Source organism: Dendrobates tinctorius, unplaced genomic scaffold (assembly GCF_039654945.1).
Source record: "Dendrobates tinctorius isolate UK_male_01 unplaced genomic scaffold, ASM3965494v1 ptg000036l, whole genome shotgun sequence".
NCBI classification, from domain to species: Eukaryota; Metazoa; Chordata; class Amphibia; order Anura; family Dendrobatidae; genus Dendrobates; species Dendrobates tinctorius.
The window spans coordinates 12,807,559-12,835,532 of NW_027361704.1; the positions used below are offsets into that span (position 1 = coordinate 12,807,559).

At 47.1% G+C, this 27,974-nt stretch overlaps 1 protein-coding gene across 1 annotated transcript in view; it reads right to left on the minus strand.

Annotated features, from left to right (window-relative positions):
- DOCK2 (dedicator of cytokinesis 2) overlaps positions 1-27,974 on the minus strand; it is a 1,017,649-nt gene that overhangs the window by 259,489 nt on the left and 730,186 nt on the right. The window contains exon 37 of the mRNA XM_073573729.1: positions 10,256-10,346. Within this exon, the coding sequence (XP_073429830.1) occupies positions 10,256-10,346 (91 nt within the window). The remainder of the gene's footprint in view (positions 1-10,255; positions 10,347-27,974) is intronic.

The following is a 27,974-nucleotide window of genomic DNA, read 5'->3' on the forward strand; positions in this document are numbered from 1 at the left end:
AAACCCCTTCCTCTGAAACAATGAAACCCCAAAATGACAGTTCCTGAACAAAAAATGAGCACTTTTCCAACTTAGCAAAGAGTTGATTCTTCCTGAGCCTCTGTAGAACCAAACGCAGATGTTCAAGATGAGTTTGCTTACCAGAAGAATAAATGAGGATATCATCCAGATATATTACCACAAAATGTCCAATCAGAGAACAGAAAATTGATAAAATTCTGAAAGACTGCTGGGGAGTTGCTTAAACCAAAGAACATAACAAGATTCTCAAACAATCCCTCCGATGTGAGGAATGCTGTCCTCCACTTGTCCCCCTCTCATACCCATAGCAAATTATAGACCCCCGTAAATCCAGTTTAGAAATCAATTCGGCGACAGCTGGTTACACAAATCAGGGATCTGAGATAGCGGGTATGTGTTTCGAACAGCGATCTTATTGAGTCGAGGCAAGGGCAAAGACCACCGTCTTTTTTTTTTTTTTTTTTTTACAAAAAAGAACCCAGCTGCCACAGGAGAAACAGAAGGGCGGATGTGACCTTTACAGAGACTCTCAAAAATATACTCCTTTATGGCAACCCACTCAAGGCCCGAGAGATTGAACAAACAGGCCTTGGGCAATTTGGCACCCAGAATCAGGTCAGTAGCGCAATCAAAGAGGAGGTGGGGTGGCAGAGCCTCAGCCTCACTTTCGGAGAACACTTCTTCGAAATCCATTAAATACCCTCCAGACCAACAGACGACACAGATACAGATTTCAAACATTTGTTAACACAGTTCGGACCCCATTGAACAATTTCTCGAGCTACCCAATGTAACAACCCTGCTGGCATCACTGCATGGCCTCCCATCCCCCGCACACCAACTTACTTTCTGCTTCAAGCCATGCTGTGAATTCTGTCTGTTGCCAGCCCTGTACCTCTGCTCTCCATGTTTCCTGACTGTGTGTATAGGGGGCGGCACCTGAACTCTCTGGTTCTTATGCAGTCAGGGTGCACCTGTGTAATATGTCCCTGACCAATCACCTAGAGCCCTTGACTATTTAGTTTCGCCACACCCACTGACCTTTGCCTGTGCAATGTCTAAACTCAGTTAGCTTCTTGCTGCTGAGCTAGCCAGGCCCTGTCCTATGTCTTGCCTTCTCTGAAAGCTCTTACTGTGTATTTCTGTGTCTTGGTACCTTGCCTAGCATTTCTCTGTCCGCCTGCCAGGAGGCAGAATATCCTGGTCCTTGAGTCTTGTTCCCAGTGCCTTGTCTGTTCTCGGTCTGCCTGCCAGGAGGCAGAATATCCTGGCCCTTGTGTCTTTGTCCCTGTGCCTCTGTCTGAACTCATTTTTACCTCTGTCTGTCAGTCTCCTTGTTTGTGGTTCCTTCTCTGCCGTGTCTTTCCTTGTGTCCTCCCTATCTGTGCATCTGCACCCTCACAGCTTTATCTGTGCATCTGCACGGCTCCCTAGCCGCTCTGTCTGCACAGCTCCCTAGCCGCTCTGTCTGCACGGCTCCCTAGCCGCTCTGCCTGCTCCGCACTCCTGCAGCTCTGCCTGCTCCGCACTCCTGCGGCTCTGCCTGCTCCGCACTCCTGCGGCTCTGCCTGCTCCGCACTCCTGCGGCTCTGCCTGCTCCGCACTCCTGCGGCTCTGCCTGCTCCGCACTCCTGCGGCTCTGCCTACCTGCACCTCCTGTGTGAACAGGTCCAAACCTGTTCCTTCATATTCCACTCCTGCCTATATCCATACCTGCACCTCCTGTGTGAACAGGTCCAAACCTGTTCTCTCATATACCAAGCCGTGCCCAGTGTCTCCAAGCCATGCCCAGTGTCTCCAAGTCGTGCCCAGTGTCTCCAAGCCGTGCCCGCTTGCCCAGTATCTCCAAGCCACGCCCGCTTGCCCAGTATCTCCAAGCCACGCCTGCTTGCCCAGTGTCTCAACCATGCCTGTCGTGTCTACCTGCCTGCCAGTCTATAGCACCTTTCCAAGTGACTTGTCCCCGAATGGGATCAGCAGCCACAGCCAGACAACACCCTGGAGTGGCACCCGACAGCTACCTGCCGCACAAGCCTGACCTCACCATCAGAGGCTCCAGTGAAGACCGAGGTAGCTGTCGTAGTCACGCCCCTTCCAGGGTAGTCTGGTTTGTGGCACAGTGGGGCCACAAACCCCCGGCTCGCGCCATTCAGTCAAGGCGCGAGCGTGACACCCAATTAATGACAGGGTTGTGACATTGCAACCAGTGAAACCCTAGAACCAACCCCGCAGGTAAATTGTCCAGAACAAAACAGGCTATGTGCTCCAGGTGTGCAGAACCCACCTTGAGGAGGAATACCTCAGAAACAGAAGTGATCCCATCCTTGGTGAGCACAGTAGAGTCGATGGCTACCTCTTTCATGGAAGCATTTAACCTATATGTCCCTATCTTGCAATGAGTCACCAATTTCGAGTCAATAAGGTTCACAGATGAACCGCAGTCCACAAGATCCATAGCAGGAAACAGAAGTTATTCACACCCAGTTCCACCTGAAGCAACAATTTACAAACTGAGGAAAAATGTACCTAGGGGTCTGGGTAACCTCTTCGACAGCTACCCAAACCTAGGTGTTTACTGACACCGTAGAAGACGGGGGGCAGGATGGACAGTCCTTCCTCCAGTGTCCTGGTTCCCCACAGTAGAAGCAGAGCTTGTTCTCCTTACGATGTCTCCTCTCCTTCTCCTTTACTGAAACTGCTCCAACTTCCATGGGTCCAACAGATGAAGAAACGTCAGTTTTAATAGGAACCAGAGGGGCTTCCCATTGCATCGCTCCCCTCTCTCGAAGTCTGCGGCCCATACAGATGGCCTGTGTCATGGGCTCCTCCAGGGAGTCAGGTGGCGGGTGCAGGGCCAGAGCGTCCTTCAGATATTTGGACAATCCTCTGCGGAACAATCCCCTCAGAGCAGAGTTGCCTAAATTCAGAACAATACTTTTCAGCCGAGCACTTTCCCTGGGACAGACTCATAATCGTGTCCTCAGCCAATTTCACACGATAAGGTTCATCATAGATCTGCCCTAGGGCCCCAATGAACCAATCCACATACATTCTCTCAGGAGCAGTAGGATAAAGAGAAAAAGCCCACGCCTGTGGACCCTCCCTCAAAAGAGTTACGATGATCCCCACCCTTTGAACCTCGTCGCCCGAAGATCGAGGTCGCAGGGAAAACAACAATTTGCACCCCTCTGTAAAAACCCCAAACTTATCATTTTCCCCAGAAAAAGTATCTGGAAGTTTAATGGAGGATTCAGAAGAAGGAAAAGAGACATTGCTAACACCTCCATCCTTATGGCCATTGAGAGAAGCATTCCAAACGGTTTTAACCATATCCGTCATCTATTTCTGCATCTGTTGATGAGATTGAGAGAGTGCCCTCTGCTCTACTGACAGATTTTGCATCATCTAGGTAAGATTTGAAACCTGTTCACACAGAGTACGGAGAGGATCCATATTACGCAAAAAAAAAGTGCCCCCCAAAGCGTTAAATCTATGTCAGTGATAATGTAAAGACACACACAAACTGTGTGTCTTTCCAGGGCTCGCTGCACATAAGTAACAGGACAGTCAGGGGACGCTCGGACACTGCAGGGTGCGAGGTAGATAGAGCAGGACCTGGCAGATCATGTTAGGCGTCGGGTTCCTGCCACTGCACAGCAGGAATCCAGAGCCTTGCACCCAGCGGTCTCCCATTCTTCTTCAGCCGCAGTAGAGCCTGCTCAGCAGATTTGTCGGTCCCGGCGGTCTGTCCAGGCCAACTCCGTGGGTTTGCTTGCTGCTGCCACCTCTGACACAGCTATGGCAATGCAGGCTGCTCAGCAGCGAGATTCTCCAGGGACCAAGTCCTCATGTCGGGCCACTGAGCATGCCCGTGGAGTGATCTCCCATTGGAGATCGAAGGTCACGTGCGCAGGTCCAGCTCCTGTTCGGATTGGCCCATCCGAGAAGCCAGGAAGGTTCCGGACGCTCGCGGCTATAAAAGGTCCGCATGGCCGCTCGGACATGCGCTAGGATACTCTGTATTTTCAGACCATGAGGAGTGAGTGATGTATGCACGTATGAATGCCTCTGGTGACTGACTCATTATAAAACCCCTACCCTTGGTACGCATGTGTTGTGCAGCCTAGCCTGCTAGCGCCCAGGCTTAGGTGTAGGTAGGGCAGAGTCGGAGTCAGGCATTAGTCCCCATCAGTGACTCGGCACGCCACAGTGCACGTGCTCCACACTCTGTAGCCAGTGTCTATAGCGGCGTTCGCGGCAGCGACGCCGTGCGCTCAGAGGGCCTAGAGGAACTCTAACACCGTGTCCTTGGGGTAGAGTTCTGTGGCCACTTTCTGTGCGCTTTTTGGCCAGGCCTTGTGAGCTAAACAGGCTCGGTATTTACGTTCAGCGGCTGTGCGGCTCTGTGAGTCAACAGAGTTTGTCCCTGTTCACACTGGGTGACGTAACCCATGTGTGACTGTTTTCACACCGCTCTATTCTTCCACCATTACCTAGCAGCAGTGTACCACCTCTGCACGGTGGACCCCGGGCTGCGAACGCACCTACTATTATTTATAATTTGGTGCGTTCCGCCAGCCCTAACAGATCACATGACAGCCGGGGAGCCGCCGGGGGGCCGAAGTCAAGCTCCGTGAAAGGATGAGAGCTGACAGCTGGATGAGCACTGGATACGTAGTCAAGCAAGCTGAGGTCAGAAGCCAGGAAGATGAGCAGTAGCCAGTGACAAGACAGAAGGATGGTGGGGGATGAGCCAAAGTCGCTAGCCAGACAGGAGCGCAGTTTGTTGTGAGTTCATTCTCGAATTCACCTTTGATGTCTGATGAACTCCCTCTGCTGGTGAAGAGAGGTAGTGAAATTGATTGGGATGGGAAGAACCTGTCATCTGAACAGGCGGAGTGTGATTGGACATCTGAAATTTCTGAGTGGATATAAGGCAGCCGACACCCTGCAGGGCTGCTGGTGATCCTTTCTGCTTAAAGCTCTTGCATCCAGCTTAGTTCCTGTCTACTAAAAGCTAAGTTTTTGCCCTGCTATTATTCCATGAGATTTTGTCTGGTTTCCTTAGTGTTTGTATTCAGCCAGTCCTGGTTGGGACTGGCTGAATTCCATTTTTGTCTCTGATCAGTTGATCTCTTTGCTCTGTTTTCAGAATATACCTGAGTGCTGATATAGTGATTTTGAAGTCTAGCTACTTCAGGGCCTTTTTCCCTATCAGACGGTTGGGACATTTTTGGTAGGGTTTTTTGCGGATTGCAGCCAGCATCTTTTCTGTCCTGTCCTATCTAGTTAGTTGGGCCCCATCGTTTGCTCAGCCTGTCTTTCTGTCTGTGTTTGTGTTTTCATCTGTTTTTCACCGACAATACATGTTGGGGGCTGTCTATTGCTTTGGGGTCTGTTCTGGGGCAGTTTAGATTTCCCCTTTCCTTCTTTAGGCTTATGTAGTTATCCGGCTGTGATGAGGGGTCTAGGGCACCGTAGGAACCCCCCACGGCTACTGTTAGTTGTGGTGTATAGGATCAGGGGTCTGCAATCCGATAGTTACCAACCTCTCCGGTTTTCTGGACTTAGCTTGTATTTTTGTTTTCTCCTCCTCCAGTGACTCATTCATAACAGCGGTTCCAAAGGGCATGATAGAAAGTGGTCAGGGACAGAGCAGAGGATCAGAAACTTGGAGTACAGAGCAGTACCGAATCAAGAGTCAGAAGAAGAAACAGAGTCCCAGCCGGGTCATACACTGGGAAACACAAACACACAGAGGCACAACGAAATCAGAACGATAACCTGGGTCAGCAACTGAAGCCTGGTAAGCAGAAGTATCACTGACACAGAACCAGGCCAGAAGCAGACCTCCCTAAACCAAAGAGACGCTAAAAAAAGTTAATCCCTACCTGACCAGGATGGGAGAAAATACACCGTCCTGTGTCATGACAATACCCATGTGCAGCTGCCAAAGAAAGGGAGTCAAGTAGTTCGTCCAGTAACAGAAGTTGTCAAAATGCTCCACAATTTGTCACTGCAGCGAAACAAACCTGCTTTTCATCTCTCATATCATCTGTCTCACAAAACTAAACAGCTATTCAGTACTTTCAATTCTCACCTTGTCCACTAGCTCTCCCTCCATACCCACTCATCATAGCTGAAGACTTTGCCTCTTTCTTTAAGCAGAAGATTGACAACATAAGGCAAAGCATTTGCCTAAAGTCCACACAGCTGTTGCCTAAAGTCCTCACAACTACTCAACACTCCTTCTCCAAAACCAACTTCACCATCACGGAAGAACAACTTTCCTTTTTACTCTCCAAATCACGTCTCACTACTTGTGATCTTGACCCAATCCTGTCCCACCTCATTCCAAACCTTACAACAGTCTTCATCCCAAAACTAACCCACCACTTCAACCTGTCACTAACAACTGTTTTCTTCCTCTCATGCTTCAGACATGCCTCCTGTAAGAAAATGTTCTTATCGGAGAGTTGGAAGAGCCGGACAAAATTGCAGACAATCCTTCTCGAAGCTGAGGTTGAAGTTTATTGGAGATGCACGGCAAAACAGATACAGAATAACAGAGGAGTCGGAATATGCGGGCAAAAACAGGAATTCAGACAGGCAGAGATTTGCTAGGAGGTCTAGCGGTGATAAGGCTCTGTGCCCTGGCCATGGTGAGGCACAGTGGCATGATGGCGATGTTACTGTTGCTTGTTGCCATTCCAAGAGCTTCTTATACATTATCAGAACAAAGAAAGCTGCATTTTGCTGCAGAGGGCGTTAACATTGTAATTCTACAGAAACGTGGTTTAGAAAAGAGAATATAATGACACAATACGAAGATATTAATTAACATTTCTCCAAGCAACACTAAAACGCATAAGTCATTGGTATCTATGGCTACTGTCCTAAAATCTTATCACTGCTTTCAGACTTGATCCATAAATTCATGCATTTGACATTCTAATTACTTTACTTTTCGCTACCACACTATCACGTATAAGCATATTGACCATATATTTGGTGACCCTATTCCCCTATTGATCAAATATTCCTCTATGCACATCTGCTGAAGTTGGTAAGAGACATGATCTCATTTTCCATCCTCCATTTAGTACATGTTATTAGCTCTTTTGTAAAAGTTGAATCTTCTCTAACTTTCAACAAAATGGCTGCTAGAGACAACATGGCCGCTCAGTATATTATGGCTGACCATTCTCTTACACCTCCATCACACCCATCCTCAAAAAGTCCTCCCTTGACCCATCCATTGTGTAAAGCTATCGCTCCAAATCACCTATCACCCCAAATCACTTCTCCCCTATGCCACAAAATTAGTGGAACAAAACATCCAGTTGGAACTGTCCTCAAATCTATCCTCCTGCTCCCTCTTTGACCGCTTACAATGTGGCTTCCCACCGCACCATTTCACTGAAACTGCCCTGACTAAAGTCAACAAAGACCAACTAACTGCCAAATCCAAGTGACACTACTTTGCCCTCCTCCTCCTGGACCTGTCTTCTGCCTTCGACAGAGTGGACCATTCCCTATTACTACAGTCTCTCTCATATCTTGGCATCACATACTTGGTCCTATCTTGTATCTCCTCATACCTAACATACAGTACATTCTGTGTGTCCCACTCACACACCACTTCCTCATCTTGCCCCCTATATGTCAGTGCCCCCAAGGTACAGTTTTAGGACTCATGATCTACTCCATCTACACCTTCGGTCTGGGACAGCTCATAGAGTCTCACAGCTTTCAGTATCACCTCTATGCTTATGACAGATAGATCTAATCTCGGGACCTGATATCAGCTCCTTACTTACCAGAATCCCGCAATGTCACTCCTTTATTTCAGATTTCTTCTCTACTAGGTTTCTAAAACTTAACATGGATAAAACTGAATTAATCTTCTTTCCACCATCTCATTCAATTTCCCCAACTGACCTAAGCATCAAAATCAATGGCTTGACTAAGATATTGCCTTCAAATCTAATATCCAAGCCCTTTCACCTTCCTGCCGAGCCCAACTCAAAAATATCTCCCGAATCCACAGATTCCTCAACCATGAATGTGCAAAAACACTAGTGCGTGTCCTCATCTTCCTTTGTAAACTGTGATCCCTCAAGGGCAAGGTCCTGTCTACTCCAGTAGCAGTCGGTGACTTGTATTGTTTCAGACTATTGTACTTGTTTTTATTCTGTACTAGCTGAAGAGCCTGGCACTGCCCGGGCATAGTAACTAACTACGGTTAGTTATAACAAATTATAATGATTATATCTATATATATATATAAAGCTGAGTGTAGAGCCCCGTCCACTCCGCATAGCCACATTCACTATAATATCCCACATCATCCCGTCAGAGCCACCCAACTACTACCCCTAATATCCCACATCATCCCATCAGCCAGAGCCACCGGACTACTACCCCAAATATCCCACATCATCCTGTCAAAGCCACCGGACTACTACCCCTAATTTCCCACATCATCCCATCAGCCAGGGCTACCAGACAACTACCACTAATATCCCACATCATCCCATCAGACTCCTGACTACTCCCCCTAATATCCCATATTGTCCCGTCAGCCAGAGCCACCGGACTACTACAACTAATATCCCACATTATCCCGTCAGCCAGAGCCACCAGACTACTCCCCCTATTTTCCCACATCATCCCATCAGCCAGAGCTACCGGACTACTACCCCTAATATCCCACATCATCCAATCAGCCAGAGCCACCGGATTACTACCCCTAATATCCCACATCATCCCGTCAGCCTGGGGTCAGAACCAGAGCGCTGAGTGGAACGATCCTATCTTCCATACCGGAGATCCCTTTACGAGAGGCCTGGGGTCAGTACCAAAGCGCAGAGTAGATTTGACCTTACTTCCATACCGGGGATCCCTTTAAGAGAGACTGGGATCAGAACCAGAGCGCTGAGTGGATTTGCCGTGACTTGCATACCAATGATCACTTTGATTCTAACCCCAGGGTTACATTAGAGCATTGAGGGATTTGCCCTAACTTCCATACAGGAGATCCCTTTAAGAGAGCCTAGGGTCAGAACCAAAGCGCTGGATGGATTTGCCCTGACTTCCATACAGGAGATCCCTTTAAGAAAGGCCTGGGGTCAGAACCACAGAGCTGAGTGGATCGGTCCTAACTTCCATACCAGGGATCCCTTTAAGAGAGGCCTGGGGTCAAAACCAAGCCCTGGATGGATTTGCTCTGACATCCATACCAATAATCCCTTTAAGAGGGAAGATGTGCCTACGGGATGGAGGATGTGTGATGGGGATATGGGGAGGATTTCACCGCCGATCAGAAGAGGTGTTTGCCACACTGTGATGCACATGACAGCATGACAAAACACCCGCTGTTCTTGCAGCTGAATCCGAACAGTAAGAGATCCAGTCAGAGATCTGCGGTTCCCACACAGTCAAAAGACAGCGTGAATGGTGATCGGAGGTATACAGTTTACCTCCGGTCACTGGTGTCAGCGGATGGGACTACTGATCCCATCATCCGACACCTGCAGCCACTAATAACAGTGAGAACAGGAGCGGGCTGATGGGGGTATTCATTAGCTGGCTCCTTCACTGTAAATAAATCTATAATAATAAATGCAGCTTCCGGGTTGTAACAACTTCCATCCAGTTGTAACTGGTGACGTCACAGCACACCTCTTGCCATGTTAACCCTCAACACACCACTCCTCCTCAACACACACTCCTCTCACCTTTCAGTGTGTGTTAAGGAGGTGTGTGTGTTGAGGGTTAACATGGCAAGAGGTGTGTCACTATCGTCCCGATGCGATAGCATCGGGCCTTAATCTAGTTTTAAAAAAAAATGACGTGGTTTTCCATATTTTGTTAACCAGCCAGGCAAAACTCACAGCTGGGGGCTGCAAACAATGTGTGATCATAATGTACATTTCTAGGTGGAATATCAAAGAAATGCAAATATACCAACTATTGTTACTGCATTTTATCATAATTGTCATTATTTGTAAATAATTACATTTTTCATAAAAAAAAAAAAAATGTCAGGAAATCCTAGTAGAATTATTTTACATGACAGAAAATAGCGACACGTCTTATATGTCCATTAGTATGATGAACTTGGTTTACAGAGTGATAGACTAATAAAGGTTTATAATGACTGTCAATGTGTTACAAAAAAGGATCTGTGTTAAAAAATTACAGTATTTTTATATTTATAACAAATATTCACCTTTAAAAGCCTTGTGTGGAGTAGAAGAGTATATGCAGCCTCAGTGTAGTTCTCACAGTCCAGGTGTAGGTCTCTAAGCTTGTATAGGTATCTTGAAAAACAAACAGGAAATATGTATTGTGAGATAACTACACAATATCTGTACACATGGTTTTAAACCAATGTCATAATCAATAAATGTTTAACAGTTCGCACAAAAAAAACAATGTATTCACTTTTTTGTATATATAACTGACATCATTTCATGTTGCTAGAATTCTTCAAAACAAATTATTCCAAGTTTTTTTTCTTAGTGGATTTTGAACAAATTGCCGACAGTAATGCATAATTTTAAAATGAAGGTTGTATAAAAAGATAAAACAAATATGATCCTAAAACCTTATGCAAACTTGCGCTAATAGGATGTGTCCTGATTAGAAAACCAAAAATGGAAAGGAGATATCTTGTGGGGAGGTCTGTTACCTTTACTGAAGCTTAATGTGGCGAGCCAGAAGAAACAGAAGTCCAGGTCCTTCCCAGAGATACTCCCCGGCACAGCGATGTGTAGAATTACTGGAGTTAAAGGGTGCTACCTCCTAGCATACCGCCGTCCGGCCGGTGACTGGCGTGCAGCTGGAGGTATGTATCGGCAGGCTGTAAAGATACCAGCCGCCGCTTACAAAAACATGCCTGCAAGGTCCAAGAACGCTGAAGGACCTTGCGTGACGTCACAGTTACGTGGGAAGTCACGTGACAGGCAGAAAAAACGCTATGAGGCGTTGAAAGGGCCAGAATACAATGATAGATCCTACACGTTGCGGAATTCACTGATTCCTTCTTCAGGGATGGCCCCCTGGAACAAGAATAACCCTTATATAGCCTCCAGTATATAGCCTCTAATGGCAAAACATCATATTATGCATTAAAAGAAAATAGCTCAATCTCGCTGTTTAGACCATTCGGGATCAGGGTATTTAATTCAAATATCCATTTACTTTCTACCCTGGACATTTGGTGGATAAAATTGCCTTTCCTAATGCTTCTTTTAACAATTTGAATCCCAGTGACCTTAGTGTCCCTTAAAGAGCTCCCATGATGTGTGAGATAATGATTGGAAAGGGGGTGACCTGTGAATTTATTACAGATATTTCGTAAATGTTCCCCAATTCTAACATTTAGGGGACGTATCGTTCTTCTTATATATAATTTATCACATGGACATGTGATACAATATATCACCCCCTTCGTGTCACAGGTGATGAAATCACGGATCTGAATCTCCATGGACTTATTCACAATCGAAAGTTGTTTCTTACTGCCTAATTTTTTGCAAGATGCGCATTTTTTGCAGGGAAAAAAACCATTTAGTTGCTGATATATATGAGAATTGGGGCCTGGTGTTGGTATGGAAATAGAGGGGGCTACCAGGTTACTCAAATTGTTTGCCCTTCTAAAGACAAACCTAGGGCGAGCTGGTAAAGCTTCCCCTATGATTTTATCATTTTTCAAAATACCCCAGTGTTTGTTTACAATTTTTCTGAAAATATGGCTATTTTGAATTATACTGAGTGATGATGGGAACCTCATCTATAATGGGGTTTTCTTTATTTTTTACTTTATGTCTGAGGAATTGTTCCCTCGGTATGTTCCCAATATATTCCCTAGTTGCACGCTTTTGCGCCATTGGTATATATATATATATATATATATACACACACTCACTGGCCACTTTATTAGGTACACCTGTCCAACTGTGTGTTAAGACTTAATTTCTAATCAGCCAATCACATGGCGGCAACTCAGTGCATTTAGGCATGTAGACATGGTCAAGACAATCTCCTGCAGTTCAAACCGAGCATCAGTATGGGGAAGAAAGGTGATTTGAGTGCCTTTGAACGTGGCATGATTGTTGGTGCCAGAAGGGCTGGTCTGAGAATTTCAGAAACTGCTTATCTACTGGGATTTTCACGCACAACCATCTCTAGGGTTTACAGAGAATGGTCCAAAAAAGAAAAAAAATCCAGTTAGCGGCAGTTCTGTGGCCGGAAATGCCATGTTGATGCCAGAGGTCAGAGGAGAATGGGCAGACTGGTTTGAGCTGATAGAAAGGCAACAGTGACTCAAATTGCCACCCGTTACAACCAAGGTAGGCAGAAGAGCATCTCTGAACGCACAGTGCGTCGAACTTTGAGGCAGATGGGCTACAGCAGCAGAAGACCACACTGGGTACCACTCCTCTCAGCTAAGAACAGGAAACTGAGGCTACAATTTGCACAAGCTCATCGAAATTGGACAGTAGAAGATTGGAAAAACGTTGCCTGGTCTGATGAGTCTCGATTTCTGCTGCGACATTCGGATGGTAGGGTCAGAATTTGGCGTAAACAACATGAAAGCATGGATCCATCCTGCCTTGTATCAACGGTTCAGGCTGGTGGTGGTGGTGTCATGGTGTGGGGAATTTTTTCTGGGCACTCTTTGGGCCCCTTGGTACCAATTGAGCATCGTTGCAACGCCACAGCCTACCTGAGTATTGTTGCTGACCATGTCCATCCCTTTATGACCACAATGTACCCAACATCTGATGGCTACTTTCAGCAGGATAATGCGCCATGTCATAAAGCTCGAATCATCTCAGATTGGTTTCTTGAACATGACAATGAGTTTACTGTACTCAAATGGCCTCCTCAGTCACCAGATCTCAATCCAATAGAGCATCTTTGGGATGTGGTGGAACGGGAGATTCGCATCAGGGATGTGCAGCCGACAAATCTGCGCCAACTGTGTGATGCCATCATGTCAATATGGTCCAAAATCTCTGAGGAATGCTTCCAGCACCTTGTTGAATCTCTGCCACGAAGAATTGAGGCAGTTCTGAAGGCAAAAGGGGGTCCAACCCCTTACTAGCATGGTGTACCTAATAAAGTGGCCAGTGAGTGTGTATATATATATATATATATATATATATATATATATATATATATATATATATATACACACACACATTGCCTGATCCTAAAACCTGCCTATTTATTTTCAGAATAATTCTACATACAGTGGGGAAAATAGGTATTTTATACACTGACTATTTTGCAAGTTTTCCCACCTACAAAGAATGGAGAGTGTGTAATTTTTATTGTAGATACTGTGAGGGGTTTACACGCTTAGCTGCTTCCTCAGGGAGAGACAGGAACACTTTGGTGGTGAAGCACCTGCTGATTTATTGAAGTCAGCATATACCAAGGTAGGGTTCACAAAACAAAAACAGAGCCTTTCTGGCTTAACGGAAAAACTAAACAAATAAAGTGTTATAGAGCCCTTTTCTCTGCTAGTACACCTGCCAGTATCGGCTGAAGTAAGAGATATGGTGAGCATTCTCCCTCCCACTCTATGAGTGCTCACATAAAAGCAGCCCATTTATGCAGCTTTCTTTATCCCTCCTAACACTAAGGGTGAGTGCACACGCTGCGGATTTGGCGCTGCGGATCCACAGCAGTTTCTGCTGCGGTGTACTGTACCATAATATGAAATGGATATTAAAAACCGCAGTGCAGACGGTGCTGATTTTTCCACGCGGTTTTCCTGCGGTTTCTAAACCGCGGAAGAATTGACATGTCAATTCTTTCTGCGGATTCCACTGCGGTTTGCCATCTCCTCCATTGTGGAGATGAAAAACCGCAGGCCAATCCGCAGGTAAAACCGCAGGTCTTTTGACCTGCAGATTTACCTGCGGATTTTACAAAATCCACACAGCCAAATCCGCACCCCAATCCGCAGCGTGTGCACTTACCCTTAAGGCCTCTTTACATTTAGCGATGCACCAGCAATCCCGACAACTATACGACCCGGTCAGGATCGCTGTGCATCGCTAAATGGTCGCTAGTGAGCTGCCACACAGGCAGATCTCACAGCGATGTAGCGACACAGCATCGGTCGTTACTTACCTTTCAGACGCGGCGATGAAGACGTCCTACCGCCCGCGTCCACACGTAGCTCGTCGACGCCATCAGGAAGCGCCCGACAAGAAATGGAGCTGCATGATCTCACGCGATCAGCGAGAGACAGCGGGGGAGCCGGTCGGAGGTAAGTATCACACATAGCGATATTGCTAGCGATATCGCTAAAGCGTCACGATTTTGTGACGCAGCAGCAATATCGCTATGTGTACAGTCATGGCCAAAAGTTTAGAGAATGACACAAATATTAATTTATACAAAGTCTACTGCTTCATTTTTTCTAATGGCAAATTGCATATACTCCAGAATGTTATAAAGAGTGATCAGCTTAACAGCAATTACTTGCAAAGTCAATATTTGCCTAGAAAATTAACTTTATCCCCCAAAATACATTTCAACATCATTGCAGCCCTGCCTTAAAAGGACCAGCTAACATCGTTTCAGTGATTGCTCCATTAACACAGGTGTGGGTGTTGATGAGGACAGGGCTGGAGATCAATCTGTCATGATTAAGTAAGAATGACACCACTGGACACTTTAAAAGGAGGCTGGTGCTTGGCATCATTGTTTCTCTTCTGTTAACCATGGTTATCTCTAAAGAAACACGTGCAGTCATCATTGCACTGCACAAAAATGGCCTAACAGGGAAGAGTATCGCAGCTAGAAAGATTGCACCTCAGTCAACAATCTATCGCATCATCAAGAACTTCAAGGAGAGAGGTTCCCTTGTTGCCAAAAAGGCTCCAGGGCGCCCAAGAAAGACCAGCAAGCGCCAGGACCGTCTATTAAAAGTGTTTCAGCTGCGGGATCGGGCTACCAGCAGTGCAGAGCTTGCTCAGGAATGGCAGCAGGCAGGTGTGAGTGCATCTGCACGCACTGTGAGGCGGAGACTCTTGGAGCAAGGCCTGGTCTCAAGGATTGCAGCAAAGAAGCCACTTCTCTCCAGAAAAAACATCATGGACAGACTGATATTCTGCAAAAGGTACAGGGAGTGGACTGTTGAGGACTGGGGTAAAGTCATTTTCTCTGATGAATCCCCTTTTCGATTGTTTGGGACATCTGGAAAACGGCTTATTCGGAGAAGACCAGGTGAGCGCTACCACCAATCTTGTCTCATGCCAACTGTCAAGTATCCTGAAACCATTCATGTGTGGGGTTGCTTCTCAGCCAAGGGAATGGGCTCTCTCTCAGTCTTCCCTAAAAACACAGCCATGAATAAAGAATGGTACCAGAATGTCCTCCAAGAGCAACTTCTCCCAACCGTCCAAGAGCAGTTTGGCGATCAACAATGCCTTTTTCAACATGATGGAGCACCTTGCCATAAAGCAAAGGTGATAACTAAATGGCTCAGGGAACAAAACATAGAGATTTTGGGACCATGGCCTGGAAACTCCCCAGATCTTAATCCCATTGAGAACTTGTGGTCAATCATCAAGAGACGGGTGGACAAACAGAAACCTTCAAATTCAGACAAAATAAAAGCATTGATTTTGCAAGAATGGACTGCTATCAGTCAGGATTTGATCCAGAAGTTGATTGAGAGCATGCCAGGGAGAATTGCTGAGGTCCTGAAGAAGAAAGGTCAACACTGCAAATATTGACTTGCTGCATTAACTCATTCTAACTGTCAATATAACCTTTTGTTACTCATAATATGATTGCAATTATATTTCTGTATGTGATAAAAAAAAATCTGACAAACACATAAAAACCAGAGGGCAGCAGATCATGTGAAAATATAATATTTGTGTCATTCTCTAAACTTTTGGCCATGACTGTAAAGGCCCGTTTAGTGTGCTGGAGCAAAAATATCCTGGTTTCATACCACTGATGCCAACATGCGCAGTGACCTATATCTCTCCTCGCACACTGTGCCAGTGATCCTGTCACAGTGCACTTCAACTGTGAGACAGAATCTAAAAATAAAACCTAGAAAATCACACTATATCATTTTTAAATAATGAAACTGCATTTTATTGCATGAAAAAAAAATTTGATCACATACCAACCAGCAAGAATTCTGTCTCTCTCATATCTGTTAGTTTTTCTTTATGAAGCCCTCCTACTCTGCACTCATTACGTGTATTAATTATAGTGCTTTTGAAAAAACCACTATCTTGTAATCCGAACGCTGCTAACTTATTCTTCTTATTAATATTCAGTTGATTTCCGCAATTAAAGGGAATCTGTCACCCCTTTTTTGAGATATCATATAATGATTTCATTCAATTGTGTGTGACACACAAGGATTCTCTTAGTACTTTTGCTTCCCCCTGACCCCGCACCTTTCATGCATAAATACCTTTTTTTATATCGGTTCAGATGTATGTAAACTGCCTCTGTCAGGTCCGCTGGGCGGAGCTTATTCACCTGCTTCCCCCCCCTCCCTTGTCTTGCTCTACGCATTTCTTCTTGTGTAGAGCAAGACAGGGAGGGGGGGAGCAGTTGAATAAACCCCGCCCAGCGGACCGGACAGTGGCAGTCAACATACATCTGAACCGATATAAAAGAGGTATTTATGCATGAAAATAACGGGGTCAGGGGGGAAGCAAAAGTACTAAGAGAATCCTTATGTGACACAAAATTGAATGAAATCATTATATGATATCTCAAAATAGGGGTGACAGATTCCCTTTAATGCGGCCCGAACCGCTACACGCACAGACTCCGTTGAGGTGTCGTTTCGAAGCCAGCGTCCACGAGTGGTGTGCTAAGTATTTTTTGTGCAATTTGCATTTGAAAATTTTTTTTTCCCGTCATTGGAATGCACTGTCTCAATGCATTTCAATGGGAAAACATGCCCTGAGGCAATTGAAATGGCAGTTAAGCTCATTGATATGCGCAGTCAGACCCAGTTACTATGCCAACGACTACGAACTTCACATGACGCCCCCAGGACACAGTTTCTGCCAGATAATTTCAGCTCTTAAAGCGAAACCCACCGCACAAATGCAAATCTAGCTTCATCACATGACGCATGCCCCTGAGAGAGAATGTGCGCCAAAGCGGATTTAGAAGCCCAGTGAGCTAAACTGTCTCTTAAAGGGCCAGCGCACTGAAATGAGTCTTAAAGGGCCGGCACGCCAAATCGAAAGCTGAGTGACCCCAGGCTCCAAATCGGAGGCTGATTGACCCCGGTCTCCAAATCGGAGGCTAAGCCACCCAGGCCTCCAAATCGGAGGCTGATCGACCCTGGCCTACAAATCGGAGGCTGAGCCACCCTGGCCTCCAAATCGGACCCAGAGTGGCCCCGCCCACCAAATCGGACCCAGAGTGGCCCCACCCACCAAATCGGACCCAGAGTGGCCCCACCCACCAAATCGGACCCTGAGGGGCCACGCCCACCAAATCAGACCCTGAGGGGCCCAACAGGCCAAAGTGACCCCTGAGAGGCACCCACAGTTAAAACGGATCCTGAGTTGAAAGTCTTGCAGGGGCAGCAGGCAAGTCTCTCTTAAAGGGGTAGCCCGGGCACCATTTCAAAGCACTATCTGTACTTCCTTCAGGAAATACACATCTAGTTAATATTTTTTATAATAATAATTTTTATTTCTATAGTGCCGACATACAGTGGGGAAAAAAAGTATTTAGTCAGTCAGCAATAGTGCAAGTTCCACCACTTAAAAAGATGAGAGGCGTCTGTAATTTACATCATAGGTAGACCTCAACTATGGGAGACAAACTGAGAAAAAAAAATCCAGAAAATCACATTGTCTGTTTTTTTTTCATTTTATTTGCATATTATGGTGGAAAATAAGTATTTGGTCAGAAACAAAATTTCATCTCAATACTTTGTGATATATCCTTTGTTGGCAATGACAGAGGTCAAACGTAAGGGGAAGGTGAGAGGAGGAGGAACCAGCAAAAGATACAGTAAATGAGCGGTCAGAGAGATAGGAGGAGAACCAGGAGAGAACGGTGTCCTTGAGGCCAATGGAACGGAGCATAGTGAGGAGGAGCTGATGATCCACAGTGTCAAATGCTGCAGAGAGATCCAAGAGAATTAGCATGGAGTAGTGACTAGAGTTGAGCGACTTTTGTTTTTTTAGGGTTGAGTTTCGTTTCATGAAACCCGACTTTTCCAAAAGTCGGGTCGAGCAAAATCGGCTGACTATAGGGAAAAGTCGGGGGTCCGACCGAAACACGAAACCCAATGTAAGTCAATGGGGAATTAAAGTCGGCAGTGAGAAGAGGACAGGAAACACACCAACAGTGCCCATTTGAATGCCAAAGCATCAATTCTTATTACTTAATCTTGTCAACCTTAATTTACTTCCTAATACTAGTTACGTACTGAAAAATGGGGGTTATTTGGCTACAGTTGTGGGGGGGTAGGGCTGGCTCCAGGTTTTCGTGGGCCCAGGGCCAAAGAGCGCCCCTTTAACACATACCACAACTCATGATGCTCCGATACGGCAGAGAAATAGCAGTATAGTACAATGAAAAATACTTCACTTCTTACATCTCATGACTGATATCCATTTTAAATTCTCCAATACCTCCAAAAACGGACAGTATATCACTCCATACAGTATTATGGCCAGCGCTTAGTGCGCTATACAGAGTAATGAGGTCCATATATTTCTCCATATGGAATCATTGATCCCATATAATGTTTCAAACCGTATATGATGAGCTCCACATAATGCTATAGTATATGTTGGTCCCAATGGATGAAGCTCCACTGTCTTATGGGCCCAAATAGTGCTCCATATATAATGGGCCCCATTTCTACTGCTCTAGTGTATAATGGGCCCTGTAAATGCTGCTCCAGTGTCTGATGTCCACCTTTGGAATGCTCCAGTGTATGGTGGGCCCCATATATCATTCACCAGAGTATAGTGCTCCCCAAAAATTGCTGTCCCAAACTTGTAAACAATTACATAAGTCTCCTTGCTAGGGAATCCCAGCACTACTCTGAACTCCTTGTCGTCCCCATCTTCCATCTCACTGCACTTGGCTGTTTAGGCCCTCCCACCGGCAGAGACACTTTTGCGTACTATGCGGTGCCCTGTGCCAGTGCCATCGCCCATGAGTATGCCACCCCCACCTGCTCAAGGAACCTGCACTTTCATCTGCACCTTCCTCTTTGTCACTGTGTAAGGTGGTATAGTATGTGGGAAGGGGAACCTGAGTTTCCTCTGGGTCAGATTCTGGCAGTGTAGAGTGCGAGGGGAATGTAGTGGTCTGGGTCAATGTACCAGGAGCATCATCCAGCAGTGGCTGGGCCTCAGTGCATTTGTGGCGTCCCCAAGAGTACGGTCGCCACTGTGGCATTACCTTCCTCCTAGGGAGTGTGTTGTCAAGCTTGGGAGCAACGAAGGATCTCTCTAGCAATGAAACCAACACAGAACACATTTCCCACTCCAGGCTAGCAGGGAGACCTCTGAACCTGACTGCTGAGGAGCTGCTCTCTGTGGTCTGGAGGAGGTAAGTTAGGGCACTCTGTGCAGGGAAGGGGAAGTGTGTGGACGTGACAAGGGGAGCTGGAGGATGAGCAGAGTTAAGGCTCACTCCTAGCTGGAGCGCATGGTCCCGATTCCGGTCTCCGAGTTTGTCGGGACACTGACGTTCCTGCAGCAGAAACCGGGGGAAGTAGCAGCTATAAATGCTCTGTACCCAACTAAGGCTCGGAGGCCCCAGCATCGACGTGTGGGAGCCAGAAGGAAAAGGCTACAGCTGTCTGCCATACAAGTAAAGACTGAGGAACATCTGTTAGACAGGAGGCGCTTCAGTGAACCACGGTCCTGTGAGTGCTTCCCCCACAAGCGCTAGAAAGGAGACGTTCAGGAAGGTACATGTTGGCGGAGTGTTGGAAGGGAGCTTTCTATTTTGGTCCCGGAGGTTGGCTGAGGTCCTGACCCGGAGGACACAGCACGGAGGCAGGCATCTGTGTAACCTGCAGACTGTGAGTAAAGCTTTGTAGGACACCAGAGCGTGCAGTTCCAGTTATTCCAGCACCGCTACATCTGGGTACCAGCACCTACACCGCCTGTGCCTTTCCCCCATCACTACATCTACACTTCCCTGGGACTCCAGCTCCACCTGTGGGGAGCTTCACCATCTTTGCTGCACAACACCATCAGTCCCAGAGGATCTGCATGCAGCGTCGGCCTAACATCTATGTTGCCGAACACCACAGGTGGCGTCAAACTATCTATATAAACTCTTTACCATTATACCACGCCATTTACATGGGCGCCCAGGGCCACCGTCCGGGTCACCGCTGCTGTGATACATCCCACTGACACCGGCCTGGTAATGAGTACCCCACAGCCCTGGGAGGGCGACCCATATGCCGACTGCTGATCGTGCGGCGTTATTCCCACGAACCTCCAAACAGCGTCCATGAAGGCAAAGTTTTTGGTTCCCGGGGGCAGTATGATTGCAAAGCTGAACCTTAAAGGAATGTCCAAAAGGGCACCACCAGGAGTGGAGCCTGTGGCTTAATTGGACTCCTCCCGGGAAACCACAACCATGCCACCTAAAGAAAAGATGCACACTTTGAAAGCTGTGTCGATTCTGTGTGTGATGTGGTATGTGTGTTTGTAGTTGTGCTAGCGATTTCTCAGCTTTATTCCGTTAACAACCGAGACTCCGGCATGCCCCCGCAGTATGCGTAAAGCTTACTAGAGGGATAAGCGAGGCTCTGGCACGTGAGATCGAGCAATAACAGGTCTAGCATTCCCGTACATGTCCAGGGCTGCATGCACGCTACACTGAAAGGACCAGCTTTTGTCGCTTACAGGTGCAGATAACCTGCTGAACTCCGTTAGTGATGGGGATCTGGGATTCAGATTATTCCCCGCGAACGAACGATGATTTCCCAGTAAGTTCAGGTCAACCGCAATTCCGGACTTAGGCCTAACCGTCATTCCTGAAAAAATTACGTGTCCAAACCACAGGTGCTGTAGCTTGCTTAACAGCTCGGCAGCCGTTCTCAGGCCCAGTATGGATTCAACAACATTGTAGAAAGTTGATAAAGGGTACAGTTTCACTGGATAACACGTATATATGTAGCCTAGTTTACACATTAAAAATATATGCCTATAGATCAGGAGGCAGACTCAGATGTTCTCAGGCCCAGTATGGATTTGACCAGATTGTACAAAGTTGAGAAAGGGTACTTTATCACTGGATAGCAGGTATATATAGCATAGTTTAAACATGTAAAATCTCCGTGTTCTCAGTATGGATTACACAGCAATCTAAAAAGTGGAAAAAAGGAAATGCATTTGAGGCGTACACAACTATATACTTTTGGTGTTATTTTTAAATCTTCATATATATTTCTGTCTCAGTAATACAGTCCAGCCTCTCCGCAATAGGAAATGAGATGCATACAATTACTGACATAAAGGCTAGTGATTGCAGAAATCTAGGAATTACTATTCACGGGAAAAACTTCCATCACAATTCTCATAGGCGATGCTGACCCTCAATTAATTTGTGTGTTGAGACAGTGAAAACATTTTTTTGTGAATAAAGTCTTACTGTATCGCACTTCCATTGATTCCATCACTGTTACTCATCTCCATCAAATTTTTATCACAGGGAGCGATGTAAACATGGTGTTCACTGGCTATCATGATCTGTCACGTAACTTTGGAGTGCAAAAGACAGAAGCCACAGGCCGTAGGCGATTCTATTTGATTGGCATGAGAGGGCACATTTTAAAATGTGCGCCGGAATGTCACACGTTTGTGAGTAGGAAAACTGTGAAAGCTGATGATAAACCACCACTGCATTTCATTGTGAGTCGACGTTCATAAGAAATGGAAGCCATTGATCATCTGGAGCTAGAGCTCAGCCAGCAGAACAGGGCATAGCTACATCTTAACCATCATCTTTCAGTTCAATCAATTTGTAGTGGCACTCCCAGTGAAGGATTTGACAGCCCAGACTACACAGCGGAGGAGCAGGGAGAGGTAAACATTGCAAATGCTGTGGCCCTGCCCAAGCAAGGGGGGCACACTCGTGGGCATCGGTACTGGCACTGGGCCCCTCATAGTACGGCGATGTGTCTGACGGCGGGTGTGCACCACCACCGTCAGAGACACTTGATTGCACTATGAGGGACCCTGTGCCAGTGCCCGCGCCCAAGAGTCGGCCTACCCACCTGTCCAGGGCAACGGCACTCGCATGGTTTCGTGCACTAGGTGGTGACCCTGGCCATGGGGGGGGGCAGCCCAGTTAGGGCGGTTTACAAAGTGGCATATGTTGATATGGGACATTCAGCTGCTGCAAAAGGCGAAATAGGTCAAGTTCGCGGAATAGGAGGAGGACCAAAGCAAGCCATTTTTCTGGCAACCTATGTGTCATCAAGGAAAGGTGGGACAAAATCCTTGGAAACCCATGCATGGTTCATTTTAATGAAGGTTAGAAAAAAGGACCCGTCTGTCAACCCAAAATGTGGATGATCTGTCAGGATTGATCCAGCTGCTCTGAAGACTCTTTCCGAAAGCATACTTGCAGCTGGGCAAGCGAGCTCCTGTAAGGCATATTGTGCCAATTCAGGCCAGGTGTCCAGTTTAGCAGCCCAATAGTCAAAGGGGAATGACCTGTGCGGGAGAACATCGATATGGGAGGAAAAGTAGTTTGTAACCATAGTTGACAACTGCTGTCTCCTGTCACTTTCCATTGATGCAGTATTACCAGTCGTGTGAGCGGTACTTGAAAAATCAGTCCACAACATTGTCATGAAACCCCTGTCTCCAACGCCACTTCTGCTGTGTGCACCACGAACACCTCTACCAAGCTGCCCCCGGCCCGTACGGCTCGTGTGAGAACCATCACCGCTGCTGTGTGCTGGGAATGCCTCAACCAACCGGTTTACCAGAGTTGCTTGTTTATTAGCCAATATTAGGTCAAGGTTCTCGTGTGGCATGATGTTTTGTAATTTGCCTTTATAGCGTGGATCCAGGATGCTGGCCAACCAGTAGTCGTCATCGTTCATCATTTTGGCAATGCGGGGGTCCCTTTTTAGGATCTGCAAGGCATAATCTGACATGTGGGCCAATGTTCCCGGTGTCAATGATGCACTGCGAGTGCTGGTTGGAGGAGCACTTTCTGGCAAATCCACATCCCTCCAGTCACGCACAAACCCTGTACCAGACCTTGCCACGCCAACATTTTCACTTGCCCCACGAGATGCATCCTCCTCTCCTAAGTAATCATCCCCATCATCATCCTCCTCCTCCTCTTCTTCTTCCTCCACCTCATCCAGGAGAGGTCCCTGAGCAGACAATGGCTGAATGTCATCAAGGATTCCCTCCTCCTCTTCCTCCTCGTCAACATTGGCTGCAGACGCCTGCTCCTTAAGGTGCGTCAAAGTTTGCATGAGCAGACGCATAAGTGGGATGCTCATGCTTAGGATGGCGTCGTCTGCGCTTACCAGCTGAAGGACTTTACTGAGGTCTTTCAGCTTCGACCACTGCACACCTGTCAACTCCATGTCTGCTCTCAAAGTGCCTGGCCGTGTATCCTCCCACAAATGCATTATGGCCTGACTCTGTTCGCACAGCCGCTCAACCATGTGCAGGGTGGAGTTCCACCTTGTTGCAATGTCGATAATGAGGCGGTGGTTGGGAAGGTGGAGCAATCGCTGCAGCTTCTGCATACGAATGGAGTGTAAAGGCGACCGGCAGATTTGCGCGCACAGTCTTCGCACCTTCTGGAGCAGGGCTGTTAACTCCGGATAATTGTTGAGGAAGCACTGCACCACCAGGTTCAAGGTGTGAGCCAAGCAAGGTATGTGGCTGAGTTTTGAAAGGGCTATGGCTGCCACAAAATTACGGCCGTTATCACTATCTACCTTGCCTGCCTCAAGATGTATACTGCCCAGCCATGACTCAGTTTGTCGCTGAAAGTACTCGGCCAGCACCTCCGCGGTGTGTCTGTCGCCCAAACACATCATCTGCAACACAGCCTGCTGACGCTTTCCACTAGCTGCTCGATAGGGGGACACCTCGTGTGCAACAGTGGCAGCTGCAGATGGAGTGTTCGTACGACTGCGCTCTGTGGACGAGCTTTCGCTTCTGGAGGAGGAGGGTCGAACGCCTACAGCCAACAGTTTCCTATACCGTGGGTTAGGCAGCACTGTCCCACCACCGCTGTCCCCTGTGGACCCTGCATCCACCACATTAACCCAGTGCGCAGTGATGGACACTTAACGGCCCTGGCCATGCCGACTGGACCATGCATCTGTTGTGAGGTGCACCTTTCCACTCACTGACTGCTTGAGTGCATGGACAATGCGGTCTTTCACATGATGGTGGAGGGCTGGGATGGCTTTGCGAGAGAAGTGGCGACTGGGTAGGTCATAGCGTGGTACTGCATAGGCCATGAGTTCGCGGAAAGCTGCGCTTTCCACCAACCGATAGGGCATCATCTCTAACGAGATTAGTTTGGCAATGTGGGCGTTCAAACCCAGTGTACGCGGATGAGAGACTGAGTACTTTCTTGACCTACTCATACTCTCTGGGAGGGTGAGCTGGACTTGAGAGCTGCATATGGTGGAACTAGCGGTGGACAGGGCGGACTGAGAGAGGGTTGATGATGGTGATGGAGTTGGTGTTCTTTCTGATGGCCTAGATTCAGTCTTTCGTTGATATAACAGTGGGATTCCCTGACTGCTTTGGCCTTGCAACGACACCTCAACATTTGCTACTGCGCTAACTGGTGGCCTTACAATGGGGGAAACAATCTAGCCTTGCTGACTACCTTCTTTGTGATCAGTTGCACATGTGGTACTGGAGGTTAGGTGTTGTGTCCACGCTTGCAAGTGCATGCTGGTTAAATGTCTAAGCATGCGACTGGTATTCAAATTTTTCAGATTTTTCCCTCGGTTAAAGGTCTTTGCGCACTTCTTACAGATAACCTGGGCCTGATCATGAGGATTTTGTTCAAAAAAGTGCCACACTGCACTCTTCCTACTTTGGAAGACATTTTGCGGCCTAGCACGCTGTGCTATTTTGACCGTCTGGACAAGCTGTCCAGCAACTCTTTTGATTTTTGGAACCTGTCTTTGGAGTGCTCCGGGCCTGCCAGATAACAGCTGTTGTGATGTCGATGTCTGCTGTGGATGCTCCTCCTCCTCTACTGAGCTATTGGAAGCAGCACCCTCTTCCCCCATTGGATGCCAATCTGGGTCAACAACTGAGTCATCCATCACCTCCTCTTCAATGTCATGTGCACCTTCCTCTGTGTCACCGTGTATGGTGGTATAGTATGCGGGAAGGGGCACCTGAGTCTCTGGCTTTAAAAGCAGTTTGCCAACTCCTAGAAAACTAAGCCTTCGAGGCCTTGTGGAGCCAGACAATGACGCAGGCTCAACACCTCCTGCACTCGGTCCTATTTTGCTTTTGCCACTACCATCAGATCCACCACCAACACCATCATTACCAGCTGGCAACCCACGCCCAATTCCACGGCCTCTTCCACCAGCTTTCCTCATTTTTGGTAAAAATGTACACAAAATCCCACAAACTATATAGTAATGTAAAACAAGGTACAAGGTGTATATAGGACAGGGGAGATGTAGAATTTCTGAACACACTTGTGAACACTGTTGGATTGTGTGAGGCCCAGTGAATATTACACCGCTATGTCACAGTCTCAATATCGCAGGTGTGAAAAATGTCACTATAGGACAGGGGAGATGTAGAATTTCTGAACACACTTGTGGACACTGTTGGATTGTGTGAGGCCCAGTGAATATCACACCGCTATGTCACAGGCAGAAATTGGCTAGTGTATGACAAACTACAAGGTGTATATAGAATTGGGCAGAATAGGAATCTCCCTAGAGTGTAGGTCTGTAAGAACGGAACATGTCCTCGACTTATTCTTACAGAGTCACACACAGATAGCTTCACTGTGGCCGTGATAACAGCCGTTACACGGTACTGTGTGAGGAGCATACACCGCTGTATGGTGTGAAAAATGCAAGCTCAGTACCTCACCAGGACAAGAAAAAAAAAATTTTGATTGCTTTTAAAAAAGCAGTTTGCAGAGCAGTGGGAAAACAGCAATGCAGCTATCAGGAAGCCTTATAAGGCAGCCTAACAACCAACACAGCTGATCCAGCAAAATATAGCCTCCACTTGCACTGCACACACAGTGACTGGTGTGTTATACAGGCAAAATCTCTAGCAGCAGAAGCAGTTTTTGGTGTCTTCTTCCTTGCCTAATGCTTTCCCTACAGAATCAGCAACAGCAGCAGCTCTCCCTATTCTGAGATCAGCATGAGTAACATGGCGGTCGGCGTGCACGCCCTTTTATACCCCCTGTGACGCCCCCTAAAGCAAGCCAATCACTTGCATGCCCTTCTCAAAGATGGTGATGACCCCTGCCTATGTCATCACGTTGCCCACAGTGTCCGTGGATCCTGATTGGCTGAAAAAGGGCGGAAAACAAACTTTTGAAACGTGACTTTGGCGCTAAAGTTGCCGAGCTCGTGGCCAACCTCACCCTAGGGTCGGGTTTCATTTCATGAAACCAGACTTTAATAGCCGGGTTTTAACACATTAATAGCCTTTCCTGAGCTACTTCTAAATTCCCATGGGCTAAGGCCATGAAATGCCTCATCTTCTCCCTAAACTTTTGGACATACTCCAGAATGGGTACCTATTCTGTGGGAAAAGTGCCCTCCCAACTCTCTCTTACTAGCTCTAATGGCCCCCGTACCTTTTTCCCTTACAGTAGTTCAAAAGGAGAGAACCCGGTAGAATCCTGTGGTACCTCCCGGTAGGCAAAAAGGAGCTGCTGCAGGTTTTTCTCCCAGTCCCTTCCCTCGGACTCCACATACCGACTAATGAGCTGCTTGAGCATTCCATTGAAACGCTCAAACAACCAATTCATTTTGGGGTGGTATGCATGGGGCGGACACCATGTTTCTCCCAGAGGCTCTGAATTAGCTTGTTTTGGAACTGGGTCCCCTGGTTGGCCAATACCTCCTGTGAAGACCCTACTTGACTAAAAATGTCCAGTAGAGCTTGAGCCACATTCTCTGTATCTATGGATGACAGGGCAATGGCCTCAGGATAGCGTGTTGCAAAGCCGACCAGGGTGAGGATGAACCTCTTTCCGCTGCAGCTGGGGATAGCTAAAAGACCCACTAAATCAATGGCACCTATCAAGGGCATGAACTGGAACAATGCACCACAGGGTGCTACCCCATCCGTTGACAAACTGGACAAGAGGCTTGGTATTTCTACACCTCTTGGGTGACCTTTGGCCAAAATTAACTACGCAGTAGTTGAGCCCAGGTCTTTCTCACCCTCATGTGCCCAGCTGCAGGAACGTTATGTGCCAAGTGCAGGAGTTGGGGCCGATATTGCTGAGGCACCACTAGCTGATGGACAAGGGTCCAGGGTTTCTCTGGCATGATGTGGGCTTTTCCCTATATAGCAGTCCAATCTCCCATCTACACACCTCCCTCTGATTTCTGTACCCAGGTCGAGCGGTCGTACTGCGGGCAAGTTCTAGGGTGGGGTCTGTAAGATGGGCTTCCCTAAACTGCTTGTGATCCGTCTCCCCCCCAGTCAATGGCAACAGTCTGGTCAAGTGTACTCACCGCCCTCAGCTCAGAGGTGGTTGATGGTGGCTTGGAGTGTTGCTTATCCTCGGGATGGGTGGCAGAAGGATCCACATCAGGGTGTTTCTTGGCTAGGCTTCAGGTGACGACAGTAACAAATTGGCTGGTCAGTCCTTGTCCGAGGTTATTCCCCAAAATAAACACATTTGAAAGGTAACTCACCAAAAACCCTGACTGTTGCACTGGCAGG